Source organism: Anomalospiza imberbis, chromosome Z, assembly GCF_031753505.1.
Source record: "Anomalospiza imberbis isolate Cuckoo-Finch-1a 21T00152 chromosome Z, ASM3175350v1, whole genome shotgun sequence".
Lineage (NCBI taxonomy): Eukaryota > Metazoa > Chordata > Aves > Passeriformes > Viduidae > Anomalospiza > Anomalospiza imberbis.
The window spans coordinates 20,893,369-20,917,293 of record NC_089721.1 but is presented as its reverse complement, the minus strand read 5'-3'; the positions used below and the strand labels follow the sequence as shown (position 1 = coordinate 20,917,293).

General features: G+C 41.3%; 2 protein-coding genes across 12 annotated transcripts in view; one reads left to right on the top strand and one right to left on the bottom strand.

Annotated features, from left to right (window-relative positions):
* The first annotated feature begins 922 nt into the window (after positions 1 to 922).
* Positions 923 to 7,987, top strand: CD180 (CD180 molecule). Its single transcript, XM_068176455.1, is given in 11 exon segments — positions 923 to 1,194; positions 6,244 to 6,363; positions 6,365 to 6,391; positions 6,393 to 6,453; positions 6,456 to 6,540; positions 6,543 to 6,626; positions 6,629 to 6,736; positions 6,739 to 7,161; positions 7,164 to 7,260; positions 7,262 to 7,848; positions 7,851 to 7,987. Coding segments are annotated over 11 exon segments (2,001 nt in total).
* Positions 7,988 to 12,385: 4,398 nt separating this feature from the next.
* MAST4 (microtubule associated serine/threonine kinase family member 4) overlaps positions 12,386 to 23,925 on the bottom strand; it is a 288,832-nt gene continuing 277,292 nt past the window's right edge. For all 11 annotated transcript variants that reach the window (XM_068175824.1, XM_068175825.1, XM_068175826.1 and 8 more), the window contains 4 exons: positions 22,196 to 22,318; positions 20,289 to 20,425; positions 19,504 to 19,685; positions 12,386 to 18,660 (listed from right to left, as the gene is read on the bottom strand). In XM_068175824.1, the coding sequence (XP_068031925.1) occupies positions 14,789 to 18,660; positions 19,504 to 19,685; positions 20,289 to 20,425; positions 22,196 to 22,318 (4,314 nt within the window). In that variant the 3' untranslated portion in view covers positions 12,386 to 14,788. The remainder of the gene's footprint in view (positions 18,661 to 19,503; positions 19,686 to 20,288; positions 20,426 to 22,195; positions 22,319 to 23,925) is intronic.

Below are 23,925 nucleotides of genomic sequence, written 5' to 3'. Positions count from 1 at the left end.
CAGTCCCACTCCTTTCCCCCACTCCATTTCCAACAAAACAAAACAAAACAAAACAAAAAAACAACAACCAAAACCAAACCAAACACACCCAAAACTTACCAAAACTAAAAACATCTCTGGAGTTATTCCTACTTTCTTATATGACACATAAGCTCCATGATGAATAATAATAGGCTTCACTGCACTGCAGAATGAGACAGGATTAGCTTTGGCTGATGCCCTTCTTGATTCAGAGGACTTTTATTCTAAAATACCTCATTCATTTTAAATTTGAGGGTTTTGGTATGGATGGTCTGAGGAAGTATCTATGCCACCAGGGCTCACAGTCTGCAAAAAAAAAAAAATAGGTCATGGGGTGCAAGTGTGAGTCCAAGCTGCTTCATCCCAGGAAAGCACAGCAGTGATCACCGGGTGTAGAGGTTTGACCCTGGTTGGATTCCAGGGAGCCATCACTCCCTCTATCATTCCCCTCCACCAGCTGAACAGGGGAGAGAAAATATAACAAAAGTTCATGAGCTGACATAAGGACAAGAGAGATCACTCAACAAATATCATTACTGCCTAAACAGATTGAATATGGGGATATTAAGTAAATTTATGATCAACTAAATCAGAGCAGGATAATGAGAAGTAAAATAAATCTTAAAAACATCTTCCCCCCAACACTTGCTCCTTCTCAGACTCTATTTCCTCCACCTCAATGGCACAGGGAGTGGCGGTTATGGTCAGTTCATCACAGATTGTTCTTGCAGCTGCTCAAGGAGGTGACTCCTTCCCCTGCTCCAGCATGGGATTCCTCCCATAGGAGACAGTTTTTCATTAACTTCTCCAACATAAGCCCAACCTACAGATACAGTTCTTCACGCTGCAGCATGGGTCACTCTTCCATGGGTGCAGTACTTCAGGCACAGCCTGCTCCAGCATGGGTCCTCCACAGGGTCACAAGTCCTACCAGGAAACCTGCTCCACTGTGGGCTCCTCTCTCCATGGGTCTGGAGGTCCCTGCCAGGACCCTGCTCCAGCACAGGCCTCCCACGAGTTCACAGCCTTGTCTCAGGCATCCGCCTGCTCTGTCCTGGGTCTCCTCCAGGGGCTGCAGGTGGATCTCTGCATCCCCTGGGACCTCCATGGGCTGCAGGAGCACAGCTGCCTCACCATGGTCTCACCACGGGCTGCAGGGGAACCTCAGCCCTGGTGCCTGGAACACCTTCTCTCTCTCCTTCACCAACCTGGGTGTCTGCAAGGCTGTTCCTCTCACATATTGTCACCCTGCTCTTCTCTGGCTGCAATTACATTTGCAGAGTAACTTCTTTTTCCTTCTTAAATCTGTTGTCACAGAGCCACTTTGAATTGGCTCAGCATTGGCTAGCAGCACATCCATCCTGGGGCCTCCTGGCATTGGATCTGCTAGGCATGAAGGAAGCTTCTAGCAGCTTCTCACAGAAGCCATCCTTGTAGCAGCCCCACCACCAAAACCTGTCTGTGCAAATCCAATACACAGGGACACACCAAGCCTTAGCTTTTGAGCATTAACATGGAAAATGGCAGATAAACAAGGAGCAAACATATAAAACATATCATATTCTTTCAGAACTTTTTGTGACTAGCTACAGGGCGAGCAGGATTTCCAGCAAACACAGAACTGGCTGGGGAAGAGAGAGAGCTGTTAGTGAAATGTGGAATCAGCTTTTCAACTTATCATTGAGTTAAGGTATTTTCTTTTGTATACTATAAATTAAAGAGGAGGGGGGAAAACCGCAGCCAATGAGGTCGGCACAGAAGCATCATGGTAGCAAACAAATACAGCAGCAGGGCACTGCTTCTGTGCTCGCCCCATCAGTCCACCCAGCAGGTTTAGGCAAGTATCCAAAGTGGAGCGAGCTCTCCATTTCGGGCAGCTTCCCTCCTACCTTGTTGACTCCTCTCCTCTCCTCAGCTGCCAACGGGAAACAGCTCAGCGCGGCTCAGGCGAACCCTGAAATCAGCTCCAGCTGCCAGCACGGCTGTGGCCTTTATACACTGTTTCAGAGCCGAAGGCACTGATTTTGTGCATAGCCTTAGCACCAGAGAAGCTGAGGTGTCTTCACCTTCCTGGGTGCTGACCTTGATGAACTCCACATGGCATCTTGATTACTTGAAGCTTCCCCAATTGAGTACAGGATCTGGATCGGCTCTGTCAGGCTGAGACGCATTTCCTGAGCCCAGTAAGTTTTCTTTATGCCTTTTTCTCCTAGGTGGTGGAGTAAGAGTGCCACTTAAGGCAGCAAAGCTGTCGCTACCATCTCAGTCATTTAAGAAAGGAAAGAAAAAGACAGGTTGAGCTGTGTGGCCGAAGTCAGTGCTCAGCACTGCCCTGGGCAGTCAGGGCCTGAAATCTCTGGCTGGCTGGCACCAGATCCCCTCCTGCCTGCAGCTGCCACACACGCACTCATCTTAGAGATGGTTAGAAATATTGTCCCCCTTCAAAAAAGTGATCATTCTCTGTAACCTAAATACAAAAGAAACAGTGATAATTTTCAGATTGAAGTATTGCTTTCTAGCTTTACTGTTTGTGCTGCAGTAGTCATCCATCAGCACCACAATGCTTTTTGCAAAAGTGTAGGCAGAGGTCTTAGAGTCATAGAATGGTTTAGCTGGAAAAGATCTGTAAGATCACTGAGTCCGCTGTAAAACTCACGAAGCCACGTCCACAGCTGCCATCAGCTCTCAAAGAAGAGCTCTGACTGACTGTCAGCTGGTTTATAAGCCTTTCTAAATGAGTAATCAAATTTTGTTCAACTCAAATTTCCCATTAATGAAATTCTCCTTTGGTAGTATGCTACAACCTCATCTGCATTATCCTGTGACTGAGAAATTCCAGTCCACATGAAGACCAATTTTCCTCAGTTTCCACTTCTTAAATTCTGTTCTGCCTCAGAAAAGCATCAGTGCACAGTAACCTGACTATATTTAAGCAGGCAAGTTCCTGTTTCACTCTGAAACTACTGTTTTGCTCACACTGAGTTCAGCCTGTCCTTTCCTTGCAACCTGCTTTGCGGCCAGCTCCCCCGGTTTTTCTGACCTCTGCTCAGCCTCACTTTCATTCAGAGAAGTTAGCACAAGATCATCCAATGCAGCAACCCGCCTCTCTCCACAAGGTGCAGTTGTGTGATTTACATCTGCTGATTTTCACAGAGCTCCCCTGTGCCAGCTGCAGAGCACCCAGCACAGATGCGCAGGGAGGGGAGTGACAGCCGCCATCCCGCTCGATGGTTGAGCTGCAGACGTCTGGGTTAAACACTTAACTGCTGATGTCTGGAAGTTTCCAGTTCCCACAGGATTTATCTTGGGGAATCTGAAGGTCTTTATCAGAAGAATCAGACAGGTGTCTCAGGATATACTTAGGGACATCAGCCACTGTCCGTCCTCCTCCTCACACCTGTGCATCAGTGCACCCTCACATGCTCTCCCACCACTGATGGGGACTTTGGGAGCCCTTCAAACCAGCACTGTACTTCACTGTACAGAGAGCTTGAAGGATGATAAAGTTTGCCAGGGCTGTTTAACAGGTATGAGAGATTGAAAGAGGAAAGGTATAAGGATTTTACCTCTTGTACTGTGCTCTTCATACAGGAATTTGTACACAGTGGGGATATGATAATGTCTCTATTTGTTATTTGGTTGGTCTGCAGTACCACATGAGAATAGTAAGAAAGTACCAGGGCTTTTCCAGGGGTGGGAGAAAAGACTGGCTGAATAAGCTTTTCCTTTTCCTTAATACTTTCTTTTATCTTTGCTTTTCTTCTCTTTTTTTTTTTTTTAATCTTTTTTTTTTTTTTCTATTCCAAGTGGGAGACAACAGAAAAAAAGGCAAGGTTTTTGATTCAGGGAAAAGCAGCCCTATGAAATGTATGAAATGCACACCTGTGGCTAATAGCAAATTCCTCACTGAATTAAATCTACAAATCTCTGAGCACTCAGAGCTGCACAACAGGATCCCCCTTGGGATAGTTTCTCCTCAGTTCACTTCGAGAGCCACTCCATGCCCTGAAGCATATGGAGAGGGCTTACTTAGTCACTGTGTTCTTTGAAAGGCAAAACATAGGCACTTTTCTCATTTACAGTGACAGTTAAATTATTTTTATCTGTCTAAAATACACATGGCAGCAGTTAGCTCCACAGATTTTCCTTTGCTTACCAGCATTGAAAGCATCAACTTTTCTAGGTCTGTATTTTATCATTTTTGTAGATACTGACACTGTATCAGTGCTTCTAGGCTGGGCCCAAGTTCCTGTGCTATCACAAGTGTTATCACAGCAGGTACTGGGCTGGCTTTCTGCCCACAGGTCGTGCCAAGCACCTACATGTTGGGGGGCTCAGCCATGGGCAGCATTGGCTCATCCCTCCTTGCTGATGCTGTCCCTGTGTGCTGTTTGCCTGGCAGTGAACTTCAGCTGGGACCCAGTATGCCAGAGGGAGCTGGACAACTGAGGAGCTGTGCTCCACACCCAGATGGGAAATTTTGCTGTGACAGCCCCTCTCCACTTCCTCCCACTCCACCACACTGCTGCTGACATCTCTCTGCCCCTGCCTGCCAGGCTGCACTGTCTGCAGCAGTGGAGGCCCACGCTGGTTCCCCAACACTCCCTGGCACCCTTCATTTACAGGATTTGTGCTTAAAGGAAAGGAAGACAATGTTCACCAAACCCAGACTGTGGTTTGCAACAAACACTACTGTTCTTCCCCTTCTCTTGCGGCTCTTGGGTGCAGACACAGCCCACCTGCCTCGTCTAAGCCAGAGACAGGCAGAGATGTGGTTTAGCCTCAAATACTCATGGCTGTGCCAGCAGAAAGACCTGAGCCCCACGCACTGTTCCCCAGGGCCCACACATGTGTGCCTTAACAAACCCTAACAGACCGTGTGCTCCCACCCACAAGGCACACACCTGCACTGTCCTCTACACATCATGGCTCCATCGCATTCTTATCTGGACACACAACTGCTGCCCTGCTTTCTTCCACTAGCACACTAGCTTTGTGTCAAATTAAAGTGCTCATGTTGGCCAACTATACCATACACGTGTTTGCTTCCCCACAAGATTAATGTTTACATGGTTATGGGGCAGAAAATTGCCAGAGCAGCAGCTCCTACACAGCCTTGGTACCCCAGCCCTCCTAGGCTGGCCCTGGGATCACCCAGGACAGGACATTCCTCTGTCCTTCGGGAGGGTAGGTGGGTGTGGAGGAGATTGGTACTGCACTGGCTGTGCCTGTGCTCCCCATTGCAGCTGGGAGCTAGGATGAGTGCAATGCCATGAGCATTCCCATCCCCCAACAGTGTGGCAGGCTATTTCAGGGTGGCAGTAACCTGGGTCTGGTTGACTTTCATGTAACCAGCAGGCAAAGGCAGGTCAAGCATGCACAATGAATTTCCCTGGTATCCACAGAGTTTACTTCTCTGTTTAATAGATGGATTTATTTTCACATAAAACTGAAAAGCCTTTGTAGACATTTTAAGGACTTAGCATATCAGGCATGATCTTCATCTAGTCTGAGCTAAACATTCCTGCTGTCTCCTCACTGCAGTGTGTAACTGAATTAATATCCAGTTAATTTGGCCCCATTCCTTCTAGAAACATGTTCCAGACCTACTCTTTTTTACTTCCTCTCTGTAAGGTTTACTTAAGACTTCTCTTAGAGTAAGTTTTGTTACAAGACTCATGACATTCACAATTAAAACTGCCTTGTGGGTATCCTTTTTTAAGGATTAATAATTAATCGAGAAGAGTAAACAGTCCTCATATGTGCTAAATTTTATAAGAAAGTACTGCAGATGAGACACTCAAATTAATACAAGAGAGATTCAAGCCATTCATTTTAAAAACATACTCCCCAAAACCCCAAGGCTATGCATTGCAAGCCTGTGCTGAGGCTTCCTAGGGTTTTGGCTGCTGCATTTTAAATAATTCAAAATTCTCTTCTCTGGCTGGCTTTTTTTATAGCAAAAGAGACTTTCCTATTAAGTTAGACATTAAATACCTCATATCTCCTGACTCCCACAAATGCCTGCTTACACCCATCATTTCAGGACAGGTTTTTCTTCTTAGCAGAACCCTGTAATTAAATGTGAACTTAAAAGTACCAGGCAAGCATCAGTGAAAAAGACAGACACTTTTACCCTGGTGAGGGCAACAGATAATGGAGTTTAACAGATATGAGGCACAGTTTTGTATAATCATATTACCATGAGATTTTGTGAGACAGGCAGTTTTGTATTGTTTTCTCAAGGTGTCAGATCAGCTGGGTGTATGACGGTGCCTTTCCCAGCACCAGGCAGCTGAAGACAATCATTCTGACCAGAAACCTGCTCATGTTTCTGTCTGACAGCATTTGCTGGCCCATGTTCTCTGGAGAATCTTAACACAGACAGGAATAACAAGTATGTTCTTTATTATTCCAGTGACAAATCTTGGCAGGGCAGCTTAGGTATCTTCATCTTGGGCAGCAACCACATCTCTTCACTGCAGCTTCCTCCCAACTTTCCCACGCGAAACCTCAAACACTTGACTTTCAAATGGACAACATACAAGCAATCACAGCAGAAGACGTCCAAGCTCTGCAGAAGACCAGCAATGTAACTCTCATCCTTAAGGCAATGACATTACATACATTCAGTCCGGATCTTTTCAGTCACATTTCTACAGTTTGGACTTAGTGGACTGTGCTGGCATCCCTGGGGTCCTGGTGGGGATGCAGAACTTACAGCCCAGACCTTTTGGCTGGGAACATTTTATGTTGTGGAAAAGGAGCTCTACATAAGCCCAGATATTTTACAAGGTCTCTGTAGTATCTCTGTCAAGAATCGCTGTCTGCAGTTACTGCACTTCAGAAATTTATATGCTGACATATTTCAGAGCTTTACCAGGCTCTGAAAGTTGGACCTAACCCAAACCCACATTCATGCACTGCCCCCTGGCATCAGTGGCATGAGCTTGCTAGAGGAGATGGTTCTCAACGCAAACAGCTTTGAGCACCTTGGCAACACCAGCTCTGCTGCCTTCCCCTCCCTCACCCACCTCCACATCAAAGGTAACTCACAGGTTCTGCAGCCAGGCTCTGGCTGTTTGGAGAAACTGGCAAAGCTTCAACATCTAGATTTAAGTCAAAGTCACTTTGAAAGTTGTGATGCTCTAGCAAAGCACTGAGAGCTTTGAGCAGACTTTGTTACCTGAATCCGAGCCACAACACACACCTCCATCTCCAGGACATACTCATTTAGGAGTGCTAGCCTAGAGCTGCTGGACTTACCCTTCATTCCTCTCTATATCAACACCTTACAGAGCCCTTTGCAAAATTTGCATCTCTAGCAAGTGTTGAATCTTTCCTCGTCCCACATTAATACTAGCATCCAGCATGTCTTTCAAGGCTTGAAAAACCTCATGTTCTTGGACCTTAGTCAAAACAACTTTGATTTGGGGATCATGCCAAAGGACAAACTGTTCCAACAACTACCCAATTTAGAGGTGCTAATATTATCATCCTGTGAACTGACATCAATAGGTAACAAAGTATTTCACAACCTCAGGAAGTTACAACATGTTGATCTGAGTTACAACAAATTTACTACATTCAGCACAGATGCATTTTCAAATCTCAAGAGTATTTATCTCAGTTGTGCACATAAGAGGACCCACATTTTATCAGGTGACCAGCTAGTGCCCCTAAATGGCCACTTTATAATCAATTTAAGCTACAACCTTCTTGACTACAGCTGTTCTAAGATTGATTTCATCACCTAGTACAAGCAACATCTGGATAAAATTGAAGACCCTGAAGGAACAAGGCACTCTGAACCCAAATTGCTAGCTGGGTTCAGCTGGCCACCATCTCACTTTCCTGTGGGAAGGACACGTCAGGAATCATTGCAGTTGTCCTGGCTGTTTTATCTTGTAGGGCCATCTTCATTTGGGATGCTCATTATTTCTAGAAAAGTTTACAGCAACTGTAAGTCTAGGATGGGGACACAGAAAATATATACAGCAACTGTATTAGGTTGAAAGACATCTCACCGTTTTTATTTGTGACATGTATTTTCTTAACTTTTGTAATATCCTCTCTACCTGTATTAAAACTTTTAGAAAATTAATGAAAAAATAAATTATGACCTGAACCTTGAAAATTAGTAACTTATCTTATGGAGAAGTCCCAGTTCAACTCAATGGTAGCCCTATTGTACCAATACTGTGGCTAATGCACTTAGAAAATCTAACAGGCAAAATACAAACTTCCTTCTCAATAAAAAAAGAAAACCTAAGCAGCACCACTCTCATAAAGGAAAAAAAAAAACCAAAAAAACAACAACAAAAAAAAACCCCAAACATCCCAACCAAAACTCAAAACTCAACTAAACAAAAAAACTCAACCAAAATCCCCAACCAAATTCCACCCTCTATCAAACACCCTTGAAAAGCAATGTTTTATATGTTTTATAAGAGCTGACAGTACTGTAGCCTACTCTGCAAACCACCCCACACAAAAAAAAAAAAAAAAAACCAAAAAAAAAAAACCAAAAAAAAAAAAAAAAAAAAAAAAAAAAAAAACAACCACTACCTGTGAAGAACAGACAGATTTATAATTATATAAGATATGCCTGCAGGACTATCTGGCAGAAACAATATGTATCACCTCTATGATTTGATTTTTTAAAAAATATATATTTTTAAATACTTTTGATCCTTAGAGAATTCCTGGCCACTGAAATTCTGAATTCTGTCTATCCATCTTTCAGCCTGAGGCAGGCCCTGCTCCTGTGCTCTTTTCTAAGCCCCACAGTAAGTAAAGACAGAATGATCTTTCACCATAAAACTGTACATTTGTGGGTTTAATTGGCGAGTTCAATACTCTGCTTGCTTGCACAGGGCAAAACCCCTCAATGCTGACAGATATGAGCCATTCCTTTGTCAGCCTGGAGTGGACTGTTCCTTTCAGCCACAGCCCAGATGAGAAAACTAGAGGCTGCAAAGGGGGCAGTGCACTGGACAACTTCATCCCACAGGTGCTCCTGGTGTCAGCAACTACTTCATGTTCCTTCTGGTGTGCATCCCTGGAGTGAATTCAGAGATAATGATCCCTACTTCAATTGATATGCTACAGCTAGGCAGGAATAAAGACTTATTATTTATATAAAGTCAATTGTTTTCTCTGCTCACATGTGAATAAACCCAGAGCAAGGCAGAGTATGTGCATTAGATCAAGGATCAAATGGGAGCTTGCTGGGCCTACTAATCTGCCCTTTGTCACCATAGTCATTTATGTTTACTTATTACTTTAATAACAGGCTTACCCTGATGGGTAGCCACAACTTTCCTGGTGGTACAACCTTTCTGTCTCCTGGAGCATGCACCATGGGGAGGCTTGCCCAGTACCCCTCCCTGCTGTATTAGGCTGGAGCTGCGGTTGCTCTCTGACATGTGGAAGGCCAACTCTCTCTCAACAGTTCCCATGCAGGACTCCATATTCAGCTTCATCTGCTGTCCAAAGGCATTCCCCTCAACATTTTCCTCTTTAAAAAATTTCAGATTCCTGCTGGACTAAAAAGTTTTTGCTCATTTCTGATGATACTGCTTGACAAGAGCCCCTAAAGGAAAATTCTGAAGGAAAATTTATCTCTAGATGTAATACACTAAAATATCCTAGATTATGCATTAAGACTGTTAAATTCAAAGATTTAACCTTCTGGGATTACTTAGTAAGGATATACATGGAAAGAGGCAACAGATTTTTTTCTTACAGAATTGTGTACCTAGTCAAGCTCTGATATGATGCACTAATTTGGCTTTCATTCATGCTTTTCATTTCAAATATGGCTATGAAGCCAGTACACAGAGAGAACAAGAGAATTGTCTGAGGTGAATGGTGCCTAACAAAATTTAGCTTGTCCCCACCCTAGCTCCTGCACTACACAAGCCTGAAAGTCCCCGTACAACTCAGCACCACAACAAAGAATTTATCAGTATTTGAAAAGAGAAGGAACCTGAGCATATATTCACTATTTCACAGACTGGTAAGCATTTAGCTTTATTTCACCAGGACAAACCAAAACTCAGAGCCAAGTTCTTCTTTCCTTAACTGTGCTTAAGCAAGGTCCCTCAGTGAGAAGCAAGTCAATTTTTGAAGGGGCATTTTACTCTGAGCAAGATGGTTAAGTGGGCCAATTTCTACATACATTAATTTCAAAATATGTACCCTGATGTCAATGGAACATCTTTTAAGAACTCTCTCTCTCATTCACTGGTCTTGTCTGTAACTGGAAAAAGAAGAGGTAAGGTCCCTTCCCAAACAATCTATACTATACCTCCCTGATCAAACAAAAACAATGGGAATTCTCACCCAGTAGCGAAGACATTTTTCTCTACCAAATCCCTTGGACATCCTCTTCCCCTTCAGATATGCATTTCTTAAGGCTTGATGTGTACTAGAACACAACTACACTGTAATTGTCTTCTTACTCTGCAGTCTTCTCAGTTCCTCCTGATGCTCCCAAGTTTTGCCTTTTGAATTATAACCTTTAACATCACTTCCCATCTACGGTGGTTGGAACTTTAAGGTCCCTTCCAGCCCAAAGCATTCTGTGATTCCTACACTCAGTTCATTCAAATACATCCTTGGCAGATTGATCTGGTCAGTTCAACTATTATACTACAGATACAGTCAGTGGGAAGAAAAACTGTTGCTAACTCAAGGCATGCGGTGGGACATGCATCCATACACCCTCTAGTATCTTCCTGTCCTGTGATCTTTTCCTTCTCATCTGCCCTCTCAGTTTTGATCCAAATCAAGCTGGATGTCCCTGCAAAGTCTTGCAGGCTACGCAATACTACAATAAGGGGCCCAAGGGGGCTTAGCAAACTGAGAGTTTAGTGCTGAAAAAGGGAGCCTGCGTTCCCCTTCAGACCATGGAAACATTCCTGTCCCAGGTAAAGTGAAAGAGTGAATGTGACAGGCCAAGCCAGATATAACAGCGATAACCCATGTCTTCCAGCTTCCCCCTTAACACAAACTCCACACACCACCCCTTTCCTCTGGCCCACAACACTCTGGGGGCTCACTCTGGGCATGTAGGTTTCTCTGCCTCTCCTGGCAGAGACAACTATGCTGTCCACAGCCATGGATAGCACAGCTGGCAGAGGCATGAGACAGTCAACCCTCAACTCTTGTAATTTCCCTCGCCTCAGCTGCTGGATCCTGCTCTTCTCTCCTCAACCCATCACCCCCTCTCAACACACCAAATTTTCAAGACTATCTGCCTTCTGATTGGCTGCAGCAAACTGGAAAAGTTTGGGGTGAACTACTTTCCCTCACCTATATATTTCAAACAAACAGAAAAGCAGCAAAAGTGATGCTGTAACACTGCTGCACTTAGTTCTGTAGAGAGAAAAATATAGAGAAAACAATGCAATAATGAAATATTAACACAAATTCCCAACTGCTGGGCAGCTCTGCAGAGTTAGGAGCAGCAGAACAGTAAAGAGGTGTGTGTTGTAGATGTCGGCGAACCCAATGGGAAGAATGATGATGTCTGATTTATTTCAGAAGGCTGGATGATTTATTATAATTATGCTATGATACATTAATATTAATGTACTATACTAAATATACTATTATTAATAGTATATTAATATACTATATAAAAGAGGATACTATAATTAATATACTATTAATATACTGTATAAAAGAGGATACTAAAAACTACATGCTACTCTCTCTAACTACCATATCTAACTCACTCACAACTCGTGACCCTGTTCTCCAGAGTCCAGACACAGGTGGAGGATTTCATTGGCCATCAGGCCCAAACAATCCACCGTGATCCAACCAGGCATTCGCTCTAGGCAATCAATTCTCCAAACACATTCCACAAGAGAAAAACAAGGAGCAGAAACAGAAATTGTTTTCTCTTTCACTTCTCTCTGTGCACCTTCATAAAAATCCTGAGAGAGAGAGAAATGTGCTTGCCACGAGGTGTGTACTTTAATGTATGCTGTTCCTATAGTAATGAATGATTACATGTGTTTTGCAGAAAGAATTTAAATGTCACATTACAGGCTACTGCCCAAGGAAGCCACAAGTCAGGCTATGTCATCCATCACCACACCACATTTACCTATCTAACAGCGCAGCAGAGGATCCAGGCATAGCCTGAGATGAGATACTCAGCCATGCATATCTCCTCTGTCCCCAGACCAAACTGCATTTCCTCATGCAAAACCCTCCACCAGCATATGCCTTAAAGGGTGCACTGAGCTGGCCCCAAAAAACACCAAAACTGCCAGCCTCTGAGTATAGCAGAGATGTGCCTTACTTTACAGCAGTGAAAGCAGTTCAAGAACAAATGCTAACACAACAGTTTCATGCTGAATTTTTATTTCAATGTTATGCAACTGCATAAGTATAAATAACTGTGTTCAATATGTAACAATTATGACATCCATAGGGAGTTTCTCAGAGAAAATAAGACTGCAAACACTTTATTGCACAGACCCTAATGATTTTTTTTAACTTTTAAATTTTTTTTGTAAGCTGAGAAATCTACTACAGGAAGTCTACAAAAGAACACATCGGATCTATAATCACATTAAGACTGACCAAGAAGAACACAGGCAGGAGGATCTCTAACAGCTCACTTATAAGGTAAACACTAACAAACAGTTACTACATAAACACAAGCTTATGCACTGTTACACTTCCAAAATGCAAAGAACTTATTTGTCAGAAGTGACAATACAAAATATTCATAAAGGTATACTGTAAACAAAAGCTAGACGGGTTTTAAAAGAAACAAGAGGATAGTTGAAAAAATGCAGAGACTGTAAACTAGGAAATATCTCCCAGACAGAAATGTTATTTTGAAGTGCATTAGCATTCATTTGTATTAACTGCCAAAGCACAGATGAACTGTAAATGTCGAGACCATTTTATTTTTAAGACTTCTCAAAAATTATTATTCACTGCTTACTAGCTCCTTTCTGAATGCATCAAAGGCAGTATTAATGTTCTAGTGCCACATGTAAAATCAGGAGTTGTTTGTGATACTGGATTTTCCTTACAGGTTTGCTGTAATCCAACTCAACAAATCAGTATAATAAAGTTTTCAGCAGAGGGAAATGAATTCTGCACACTGTCTGTTTTCTTACAAGTCTCAAAGCCAAGATTACACTGTGCTTTTACAAAAAATTTCTAGCTTTTGAGACAGAAAGACAAACCATAAGCATAGGGGCCTAGCTCTACTGTGGTTACAGATAACAGAAATAAGCAAAATGACCATTCCATTGATCCCCAATTATTAAAACCCATGCGCCTGCAAGGGTATTTCATAGTGCTTTTGTACATGTTTCAAATTTTACCTTTCATCTCTCAAAACAAGCTAAATACTCCACACAAAAATGATCAAAGTCTACACATTCCGCTGTATACAAAATTTAAATAAGGCTTAGCAAAAGTAAAAAGACAGTAACATTCTAGCACCAAATAGCTCCAACAAGTTCCTTTGTTAAAAAATGCTTCTTTTATAATTACAGTATTGAATTTTTTTGCATACAAATAAGAACATTATGCTATGAAATGTATGGAGCTACTCAATGCATTTCAAAATGAATATGAAACCTAGGATTACTTGCTAAAAACAGCAAGTAAGGTCTACAACATAAGGCCCCAGCTATGCATTAAAATGTGTCAGACAGCCTAAACTTTTCTGAGGATATGATACCAAAGTGTATTTTTCCTTTTTACCTTACTTGTCATGAAACAGAAAACAGCTACCAGCTATATGACACTAACCAAACAGACCTATATGCCATAATACGTATTCTCTAAATGTATTAAGAACAGGGATGAACATACTAGTACAACCAGTCATGTGCTTGTACTTGAGCCTCACACTGAGAGGGCCTGATATTAAAAAAGCTCAAGGAACTCGAGATGATTGCATCAAAAAACTAAGCACATGGCATGTGCTTCAGAATTTCAGCCTTGTCTGGGGTGAAAGTCACACAATACACTCCCAACAGACAAGACAGGAACCATCATTTCACCAGAGAACACAACTCTTGCTGGGATGCCCTGATAATTAAGTGGTCTTCGCATAGTTTTAAGGACATCTACTCTACTCACACTTTGTGCAGCAGGGAGATGCAGTTATTTCTTGCATTAGATCTGGTGAAGCAGTCAGCCAAATACAGTACTATCAAAATCAGATTATTAAAAATACATGAAAAAACTCACAATAGGTAACTGTATTATTCTGTACTAGTATTTTTTTAGCCTCTATCTAGGATTTTTAATTAGTAAAAATGTGGCCTGTTTTTTTTTATTTTTTTTCCCAGTCACACCAATGCTTGTGCATGTCCATGCCAGCTCTGAATTTTTGTAATTTGGTTTCATATTCGAGTATGGCAAATACAAAGCAACTATCTTAAAAAGGGAAAGAGTAAACAACGCAACCAGCAGCAAAGTATATATGCTACATTCAAACCCCAAACACATTGCTAAGTATTTACAGAAGAAGTATTTTCAACAGCTCTAGGTTGTAAAGGTACTTTTGTACAAATACTATGTGGTAACAGTTTTACCAGTTACAATTAGAAAGGCATTTTGAAAAAAAGTCCTCTCTTTACATATCCCCTTGTATTGTTTCTTTAGTGACATGAAAGCTTTGCCGCACAAAGACACAACACAGTGCTGGTTTAAAGGCAGTACAACATATTGAAATTTTTTCAGCTAGTGTTGAATATACACTTGCCAGGTCTTAGAGTTAACACATTTTTTTGTGAGCACTGCTCCGTGAAACTTCTTTTCCTCGACGCTGCCGAGCCCAGTCTTTGTCATCTGAAAGTGTGTTAGGGCAGTCAGGTGTGGCTGCCAACCTAGATAAATCTTTACCTACATTCTGTTTTCTTGAAGCAGACTGCTGAGTCAGAACAGCATCTTTTCCCTTTACATCCACAGTGTTAATGAAAAGAGGCTTTTCTTGATTTCCAGGTTTCCCCCCAAGGTTTGAAGCAGGGTGGTAGGCTTCTGCTACAACAGTGGCACTGTGCAAGGCCATCAGTGAAACACTCTTAGTCATTTCTGCCTTACTGCTCCCTGTGGAAGAGGTGCTTTTCTTACTTAGTTCCTTGCAAGTTGCAGGAAGCTCTGATGAGCCTGGTTTAACCTTTGCTGAAGATGCCTCACTTTTGGCTGAAAGAGATACTTCCTGTCTACATTCAGAGAAACTGGATGAACAATTCAGTGGCTTTCCCAGTGTTGCAGCCACATGACAAGAACTTTGCCCACTGGCAGCCGGCAGATGTTTTATTGCAGTCTGCTTGTTTGCATCCTCTGGCTGTTTCTGATTAACTTGTCCCTTCCCTTTTATATCTTGAGAGATTTTGCTACTCATGGTTGCTTTTTCTGCTCCTTTCCCTCTGACACCACAGGTTGTGAGACAAAGGGTAGGCTCCACTTTCCCACTATCAAGCTGAACGTAAAGTGCGTCAGTGCATATTTTTACTTCAGGTCTTTTGTCTGCAGCGATCACCTCATTACTAGGACTTCTCTCTGCCTCCTTGTTCAGTGAGAGACAGTCTTTCACAGTGGAAAACTTTGGAGCAGTAGTTTGTTTTTCACTGAAACGAAGTTGCTTTTGATTAGCAGATTCCCCCAAGCCTGCTGCTTCTCGCCTCTGCATCTGCTTAGAACTCTCTGGGCCTGCTGGAAGTGGGCCCACAGCAGAGGATTTGGGTTTGGTGTCAGGGGCTGTACTGCTTATTTGGAGGATGGTGACTGAGCCATGGTCCAATTCCACAGACCTTTCAGCCTGCACATGTTCAATGTTCATTCTTCTTGAAGAGCCTGGAGCAGGAGAAAGGTGATCTAGAACATTTTTACTGGCATGCTTTCCATCCTTACGGGAGCTGGTAGACAACTGAGTAACAATTTCTTTTTCTTTTATGGCTGGAGCACATGGTTTTTGTGACAATGTCTGTTTATCCAAGGACTTAGACTTGGAGGAACTTGTATCAGAGGCTGGCCTGGATTTATTACTGCTGCTTTCCACACAGGTGGCAGCAGGCTTCACATGTTCTTGAATGCCTACATGAACTTCTATAGTGCTGTGTCTGCTTACTGCCTCTTTCACAGCAGGGGAGCCTGAAGTGTTAAGCTGCTGCGGAGGAACTTGGCAGGACTGCTCTCTCTCACTAGTTTGAAGCCTTATATCTGTAACTGATTTCTGATCTTTCTTTCCCATGTCTTTAGCACTGTCCTTCTGCACAGAGGAAACTGGTGCAGACTTCTCAATTTTATGATCACCATCTCTTGAGGGTTGCACGGACCATTTGGATGGAAGACTATCACTCTTTGCCTCTGTGATAACTTTCTTAGACTCAGCTTTCTGCTTTGTTACTTCCCTTTCCACAAAACTTTTAGAAACACTGCTTTCATCTTTGCCTAGCTGTTTCAATGATTCTCTGCCATCCTCAGGTTGTGCCTTGGGGCCAGCTGACTGCATTTTTCCTTGCATCTCAAGTGGAATGGCAAAATCGGCACAGTTTTTTTCATTGCTCTTGGAGCAGGTTGTTATCAGGACATCTGAGACAGAAATCTTCGGAGATGACTCCCTGATTACTTCCACCTTTGCAGGGATAGGCTCAGAACCTCTCTGGGATACTGGCTGTTTGACAGGCAACTCTTTCTGTATTTGTTTTTCTTTTCCTACAGCTTTTTCAGGAGTGTTTTGGCCAGCAAAAGGTTTGGAATATGTTTGAGTAGTTTTAAAACTCTGACTTTGAGTAACAGAAGACTTTACCTCCATTGAACAGTCCTTTTGTTTTGAAGGGGAGGTATCTTTCTTCTGAACAGCTTCAACAACAGAAATACTGCCTTTAGTGGCCGGACTAGAAACCTTTTTCTCTGTCACGGCTTCTGTAGCCACAGAGATGAGTGGTGGATTTGGAGAACTCTTGCCTACTTGCAGAACCTGAGGCTCTGCTATGTTGACTTTGCTAGATTTTGGGTAGCTCAACAACTGCTCTTTCTGAGAGACCACTTCTGCCTTCCCACCAATCCCTTGTGGCACTGGGGGCTTAGGAGATGCCCCATCACTGCTGGTGCTCTGTCCTTCTGGCAGCACACACAAAGGCAGTTCAGTCTTCGAAGCCTGTGGCCCAGAAAGTAACGCAATGTCTAGTGTGCCTTCTATTGGCTTCAGACAGGAAACAGACCTCCCATCAAGCTTAAATTCTGAAGGACTTTTTCTGACAGGAGCTTCAGAGGAAATAAGGGCTGATTTTTCCACACTCATGTCTGCTCGGCCACTCAAGGTCTTGAGAGGAACAAAAGAAACTGAGTTCATCTGAGTAGCATGTGCACTGCCAATAAATGCTCTACCATCTGCAACTGCAGTGGAGTCCTGCTGTACGTTTACAGGTCTGCCTGTACTAAGTTGAAGGCATTCATGAACATTAGATGTCATCTTAGGTTTTAGCACTGGACAGACACTGTCATCTTTTTCTTCAATAGACATTTTCTTTCTGAGATAATCAATATTTGCAAGTTTACAATCTAATCTTTCAAATTTGACAAATTCTTTTGTTGGTACAATTTTATCTGTGTTTTCTCCCTTTCCATTTAGTATCTTGTCAGAGGACTGAGGTAGCACATCTTGCAGGGTACATGAAGGGGAAATTCTTTTGAAGTCATAAGAAGTATGATTGAGTTCATTAGAGGGAGGCCCATGACACAATGTCTGTCCATCTAAAGCAACACCATCATTTGATCTCAAGTTTGCATTCTTTTGAAGGGTGTCTTTGAGTATGCCACCAGCTGACTGGGTCTCCACAGTAATAACTTTCGTTTCAAACTGGTTTGATCTTTCTAATACCTTCTGGAATGCTTTTTTGTCTCTTTCTTCCAGTCTTAAGGTATTGGGATTTTCTGGTTCGCTGCTAGGTTCGTGTATAGCAGCATTTGCTTTTTCAGCAAAATCTTGCTTTTTCATAACTACCTTGACCTTCAGCTTCTCTCTGTCTAGCTCATCAATGGATTCTTGTCGACCCAATTTTCGGGAGATGGGTCGTTTCAAGCAGCCCTGCTCTGCAGGCCTGACTCGTGTGAGCGATGGCACGTCACATACATTCTCCTCCAAGCTCTGAAGAGTTATCTCTCTTTGAGACAATTCTCTATTCACTTCTTCCTGGGTCACTTCCAGACTGTGTTTTCGTGAACATAAGTGTTTTTTATCACTCCCATAAGAGGGTGCAAGTTTCTCTTCAGACTGGACTCTCTTCAGCAATGGAGATCTTGGTGGCTCTGCACTCTTTGGCCTGACAATATGCCTCACAATAGTTGGAGGTGAGTGCATTTTACTAGGAAAAGACTGAGCTATTTTTGTATTTCCAATTGAATGTCCCAGCAATGGTGATGGAGATCGCTGAGGAGATGTTGGCTGGGGTGTTGGAGAAGGTGTCCGTGCGAGAGGAGAAAGGGGAATGCTGCCAGCTGATTTGCGCCTTCCTGATCTGTATCTTTGCCCACCAAGCTTTGGACCCAAGCCATGAAGAGTGCTGGGTCTTATGTGCCCTGAACCAGCTGGAGAATTGGGAGCACTGGAACTAGGGGAGCTACTCTGGGAAGAGTTAGTACCTACAAAAAGAACAAAAAACCAAGCAAACAAACATAAGATTAGCAAGACTTTTCTATCTTGCCTAAATGTTCAGTGAGAAACAGAACAAAAGCCCTATGCTGTCTCCCACTACAGAGTTCCAAAATCTGGGAGGTTTTAAGTGGAAAAGGTTTTAGGCTGCAAAACCTGCATCATTCCAATTACATTTGCTGTTTCTCCCTTTCTCTCTCTTCCATCATCCCCTTTAAGTTATCTCTTGCTTTTACTTAAATAGAATAGCTAATGCTTTCTGACACTTCAAAGCAATGATCAAGGCTTTTCAGATAATTTACCTTTGCCAAGGGATTGTACAATAGCAGTCAATTCTAGTACACACTACAATTGTGACAGAAGTTAAAGAAGTAAAAAGGGGCAGGCTTTTAGGAGTCAGAGAGATGCATATTTTAGCACCTGGCTAAACTTTTCAGCAATAAATCTGCATTCATGAGTGCTGTCCTCGTTCCATTATGTATCAACTTTTATGTCAGTTTCACTCTTTTATCATGTAGCCTCTCTTAGGCAAAATTCTGTCTTTTGCTACAAATTGGGACCTTTTATTATTCAACTTTCAGCCTCTGGACTGAGCTTTAAATACTAGGACAAACTTAAGAGAAAATTGCTTTTTAGGTGCTTCTGTATCATAAAGTACCTTCTGTTTTGCATCAGGAATCTGTTTCCATTTTCCAGACAGAAAACAGTTTTTCTATGATTATGTTTGTCAGAGCTGACTGCTCTTAGGAGAGTATATCAGATCTGTGGGGGCTCGCAAAATGTACAGTATCCTTCTAGTCCTTTTCCTCTGCTCTCCACTGCTTCACACTCACCTGATGGAAAATCAGGAGTGGAACGGTAGCTCGGGGTAGGAGATCTAGGAGATAAGCTGTGGGTTGGAGACCCAGGCAAGCTCTCCCCTGAAGAAAGTGATCGGTTCAGGCAGGAAAAGCTTCTGCTTGTATGAAGAAGAGGTGAGGGTTGCTTTGCCAGCTTTTTAAAGAGAGATCTTCTCCTTGTGTGAGAAAAGCACAGCCTTAATCATAAGTTAAGGTGCACAGAAGATACTATTACCACAGGTAAAATTCTTCTAAGCTGACACTATGAGAATAGTAAATGTATCTTTACATGAAAGCAAACCACACTGTAGACTGGGAAGTTTAGGAAATGTCCTGATTCGTTAACAGGTGGGATAGACACTGTAACTAATTTTATTCATACTAAAATTTACTTACTATATTTCAGAACATCTATCTCCTTATGAGTATAAATCTTTATTTTCTTAATTTAGCAACCTATCAAAACTGAAGAAATATCTACAAATACAACATATTTATAAAATACACATGAATGTATCACATTAAAAACGTTAATAAGCACTAGCACTAAAAAGTTTAATTAAACAAGTATAAAATGATATAGCTAAGTCAAATTAAGAAGCAACCTCAGTTGTTAGGCAAACAAGATTTGGAAGGCCACATAATCTCAGAAAAGAAAGTAGAAATACAGAAAATGAGAGAAAATGGTATTAACTTCATATTTTAAATTTACTGCTATGTACAGACAGACACACACAAACAAAGAAATGCCTTCACTGTGAAAGCAAAGGATTATTCACCTCTCTAAACTCTCCTTCTTCTTGGTCTTCTTACTGCGCCTAACCATTCGGCTCCTGTAGCTGTTCCGCCTGGCAGGTCCTGTCTTGATGGAAGTGTTTTCAAAAGGAGTTGTCATTACTGAGACTTTGTTGCCACTCTGCCAAAATGAAAGAAGACGCTTTGAGTGTGAGTAATAAGAGTAATGCAAAACGACTTTGCTTTAAACTGAATCTACACCATACATGCAAACGCAATGAGAATCAACTCCAGAATAAGAGGCGCTTCTCCAGGAAACCCTATGCAGACATTGCCAGGCATAGCTAGCAAACGAGGATTGGGAAGTTCTCAAACTCTTCTGTATTTCCTAACTTCCTCCTTCAAGCTCCAAGACAAAGAGTAATTCCAATAATTGTAGCTAGACAGGAGGACACCAAGGATTAACCAAGACTGAAAATTTCAAGATAGAAGCTTCTGCAGAAAAACCTGATTTTCCCACAAATAACAGCTGTAATTGCACAGTGGTCCACTCACATCTCAAGACACCAACTGTTACAATGATGTAACAGAGGAGAAAAATGAAATCTTGTCAATCCCAAAACATATTTTTATCTTGTTCAAAACGTTTAACAAGTATAATTAACCTAAGCCTTTTAGCTCTGATTGCACAAAGAGATGACTCAAAAAAATATAGGTATTTCCTGCTGATTTTATGTTTTAAAAATCTGTAGCTCCTGCTCAGCACTATATAGCCCTACAGTGAACTTCCTTTCAAAGAAATTGCAATAGCCCAAATTAATTTATGATATAGCCCAACAAATTAAATGATAGATAAACAATGATCTCTTGTTTTGCATTTATGCTTTTAAATAGTGAGCAGGGTTGTCATGCTTCTTTTTCTGTATCTGACCTAGAAAATGAGCGCACAGCTGACTGCCTTAAGTCACAGAATTTTCTTCTACTTATTTCTTTCAAAATTGGAAAACTTGGAAGTTCCTCCTGCTTTCAGAGATATAAAAAGGACTGAAGAAAAAGTGTATTTTTCATCTTTCTTTAGCTTTTTATATTTTCCCATTACCTCAACTGCTTTCCAGTGCTTTTTTTTGGACTTCTTTTATAACTGACTACTCACTTTGAGCTCTGCACATAACACCATAAATTATTAATAATAAAGGAAGCAAATATACAGCTGTCTAAAGTAATTCTGACCTACATTAGCTTACACTGTAAAGATTACATGAAAAATGAGATATGATGAGCTACAGAGAAAATAAAAGTTGGGGTTTTTTTTTTGTTTGGTGGTTTGTTTGTTTCCATGGAAAAACTGTGCTTTTGTAGTAGGACAGATTTCAGAAAACTCCACAAGAGAAAAATGTGACAGATTATTCATGGAAGTCCAGCTGCAGGATGAGAATTTCATTAATCGAAGAAGCTCTGTCAGACATGCCTGCCTATGCATGAGACAAAAACCTTTTGGGCCCTAATATGAAAGGCAACTCCTGTATAGCAGGCAAATAAATGTTTAATATTCTTTGTTTTTACTTTTCCTCACTGATTTCACTTTTAAAGAAGAAAAATGAGAAGTTTCATCATTGTCAAAAGGCTGAATTACCTGAGGAAGATCCAGGCATTAGATAACATGCTTGAAAAGGTCAATTTTTTTGAGAGACAGAGCCATCTCTTTGTGTCATTGCCTCTAATTTACTTCAGCTACCTCTGCAACAGTGCCAGTCTATGGCAGAGAAACTAAAATCATAGAACAATATATGAAAGTCATTGGCCCTTCTCCAGATCTGTGGCAATAGCAGCTTAGAGTTTGTACTTCTAAGAACAATAAAATCTAGTAACTAATCTCAAGAAAACAAACATAACCCCACCATTGTTGGTGAAAACAGCAATCACTTTAGTATCCTAGCTGTACAAGAGTTACCTTTAACAACAATTCAATGACTTCTGTATGAACAAGACCATGCACTGGCTCTCCATTGATATGAGTAATCAGGTCTCCAGCTTTTAAACCTGCTTGGTAAGCTGCACTTCCTTCTTCCACATTCTGAAAAGAGAGAGAAAGAGACTATACACAAAATGAACCCCAAACCAGCTGGGAATGAAGAAACTTACGGATACTAATTTATATAAAGGAAGAAAAGAAGAAAAATACATTCAGGTCTTTCACCATCCCCTACTTACTCCAACTTTATATGAGTATTCCTTACTTACTCAAACTTTATATGGGTTTCAAAGGTCACTGAAAAACTGCTGGTTGCTATGGGTATTAAATAAGCTCTGTAGAACAGGAAGTTTTCATGCATGGTAAGAAGGGATGGTTCACTACCCACTGCAAAATTTCAGAACTAAGTGAAATGAGAAACAATATGTATTTAAGGTAATGGACACATGCAATACTCTAATCACAACAAAAATTAACTCCATCATATGGTTAAGGATTGTTTCTATTTGGTTCAAATTCACCAGGCTTCCCATTAGAGAGGTTGGTGCAGCACAAAAGTGACAATGGACCAAAACAAACTGAATTGAAAAATATTTTGAAGACTGTTTAAATAATTTATTCTATTTTTAAATGAGTATTTTAAGTCATGCAGACACTATTGAAGACTACAATGCAAAGAGAGCTAAACAACAAACTTATGATACTTTAAAAAAACCCCAAGTTTTAACTTTTACTGCAATGTACCATTTTTCCCCTTCCTTTCGCTGGTGTGATGTTACACTAGTGGCAAGAAATAATTCTTTAAAATTTATTCTATTATCCACCAAATGTAGCCAGTTCTCCAGATTCAATGTTCTTGATGGATTAATAGGTCTAAGGGGTAAACAATAGGAATAAAAAAATGAATAATACACTACATCAGCACTGCTACTTCAAAATCAACAATACCTATTTAAAACTAAGCAGTGTAAAAAAACTTGAAGTCTTTTGGTAAATTTGTGGTAATTTTTTAGGGTAGTTGAAATAATTTATATACATATACTATTCATGTACGTGTAATTTATGCCATATATAAAATTACAAATTGTTACCAACATAAATTATAAAATAAATGTATATATATGTACCTAAATATATAATTATTTTACAATTAAGGAGGCTGACAACCAAAGAATTGCTTTAGTCTCTCTCCCACTGTGTAGTGAAGAGAGGATGAAAAATACATTATTTATTCAAGACAGTCAATCTTTTTCCTGTGCCATACAAACTTCAAAAGTCTTCACAATTCCAAACAATCTGCACATTTCTACACAACAGAAAATGAGTGCTTGAGATAAGCTTACGTGTGTCTTGTAAAATAATGCTGACTTTCATGAATCCCTTAATTGATGCCATTTAATAAACTCCACCTATTTTTCAACAGCTTCTCTTTATAACCTCCTACAACTGCAGGTCCTGATCCCAGTCAAAAAGGGTCTGCACCAAGCCTTTGGTTTTCTAAGACCTAGTACTAGTACTCTGAACTTAAGACACTATTTTTCAAAACTGACAAACTTGCCACAAGTGAAGTTGCAGAAGTTTAACACCACATGTAGATAATGCTTCTGCCAAAGATGGCTTGTTGTCTTCCCTACAGGCAACACTGTTTTTGTATACAGGCAGAATTTCATTCTAAGAAAAATTGCTTGGCATATCATTGTAATTTACAC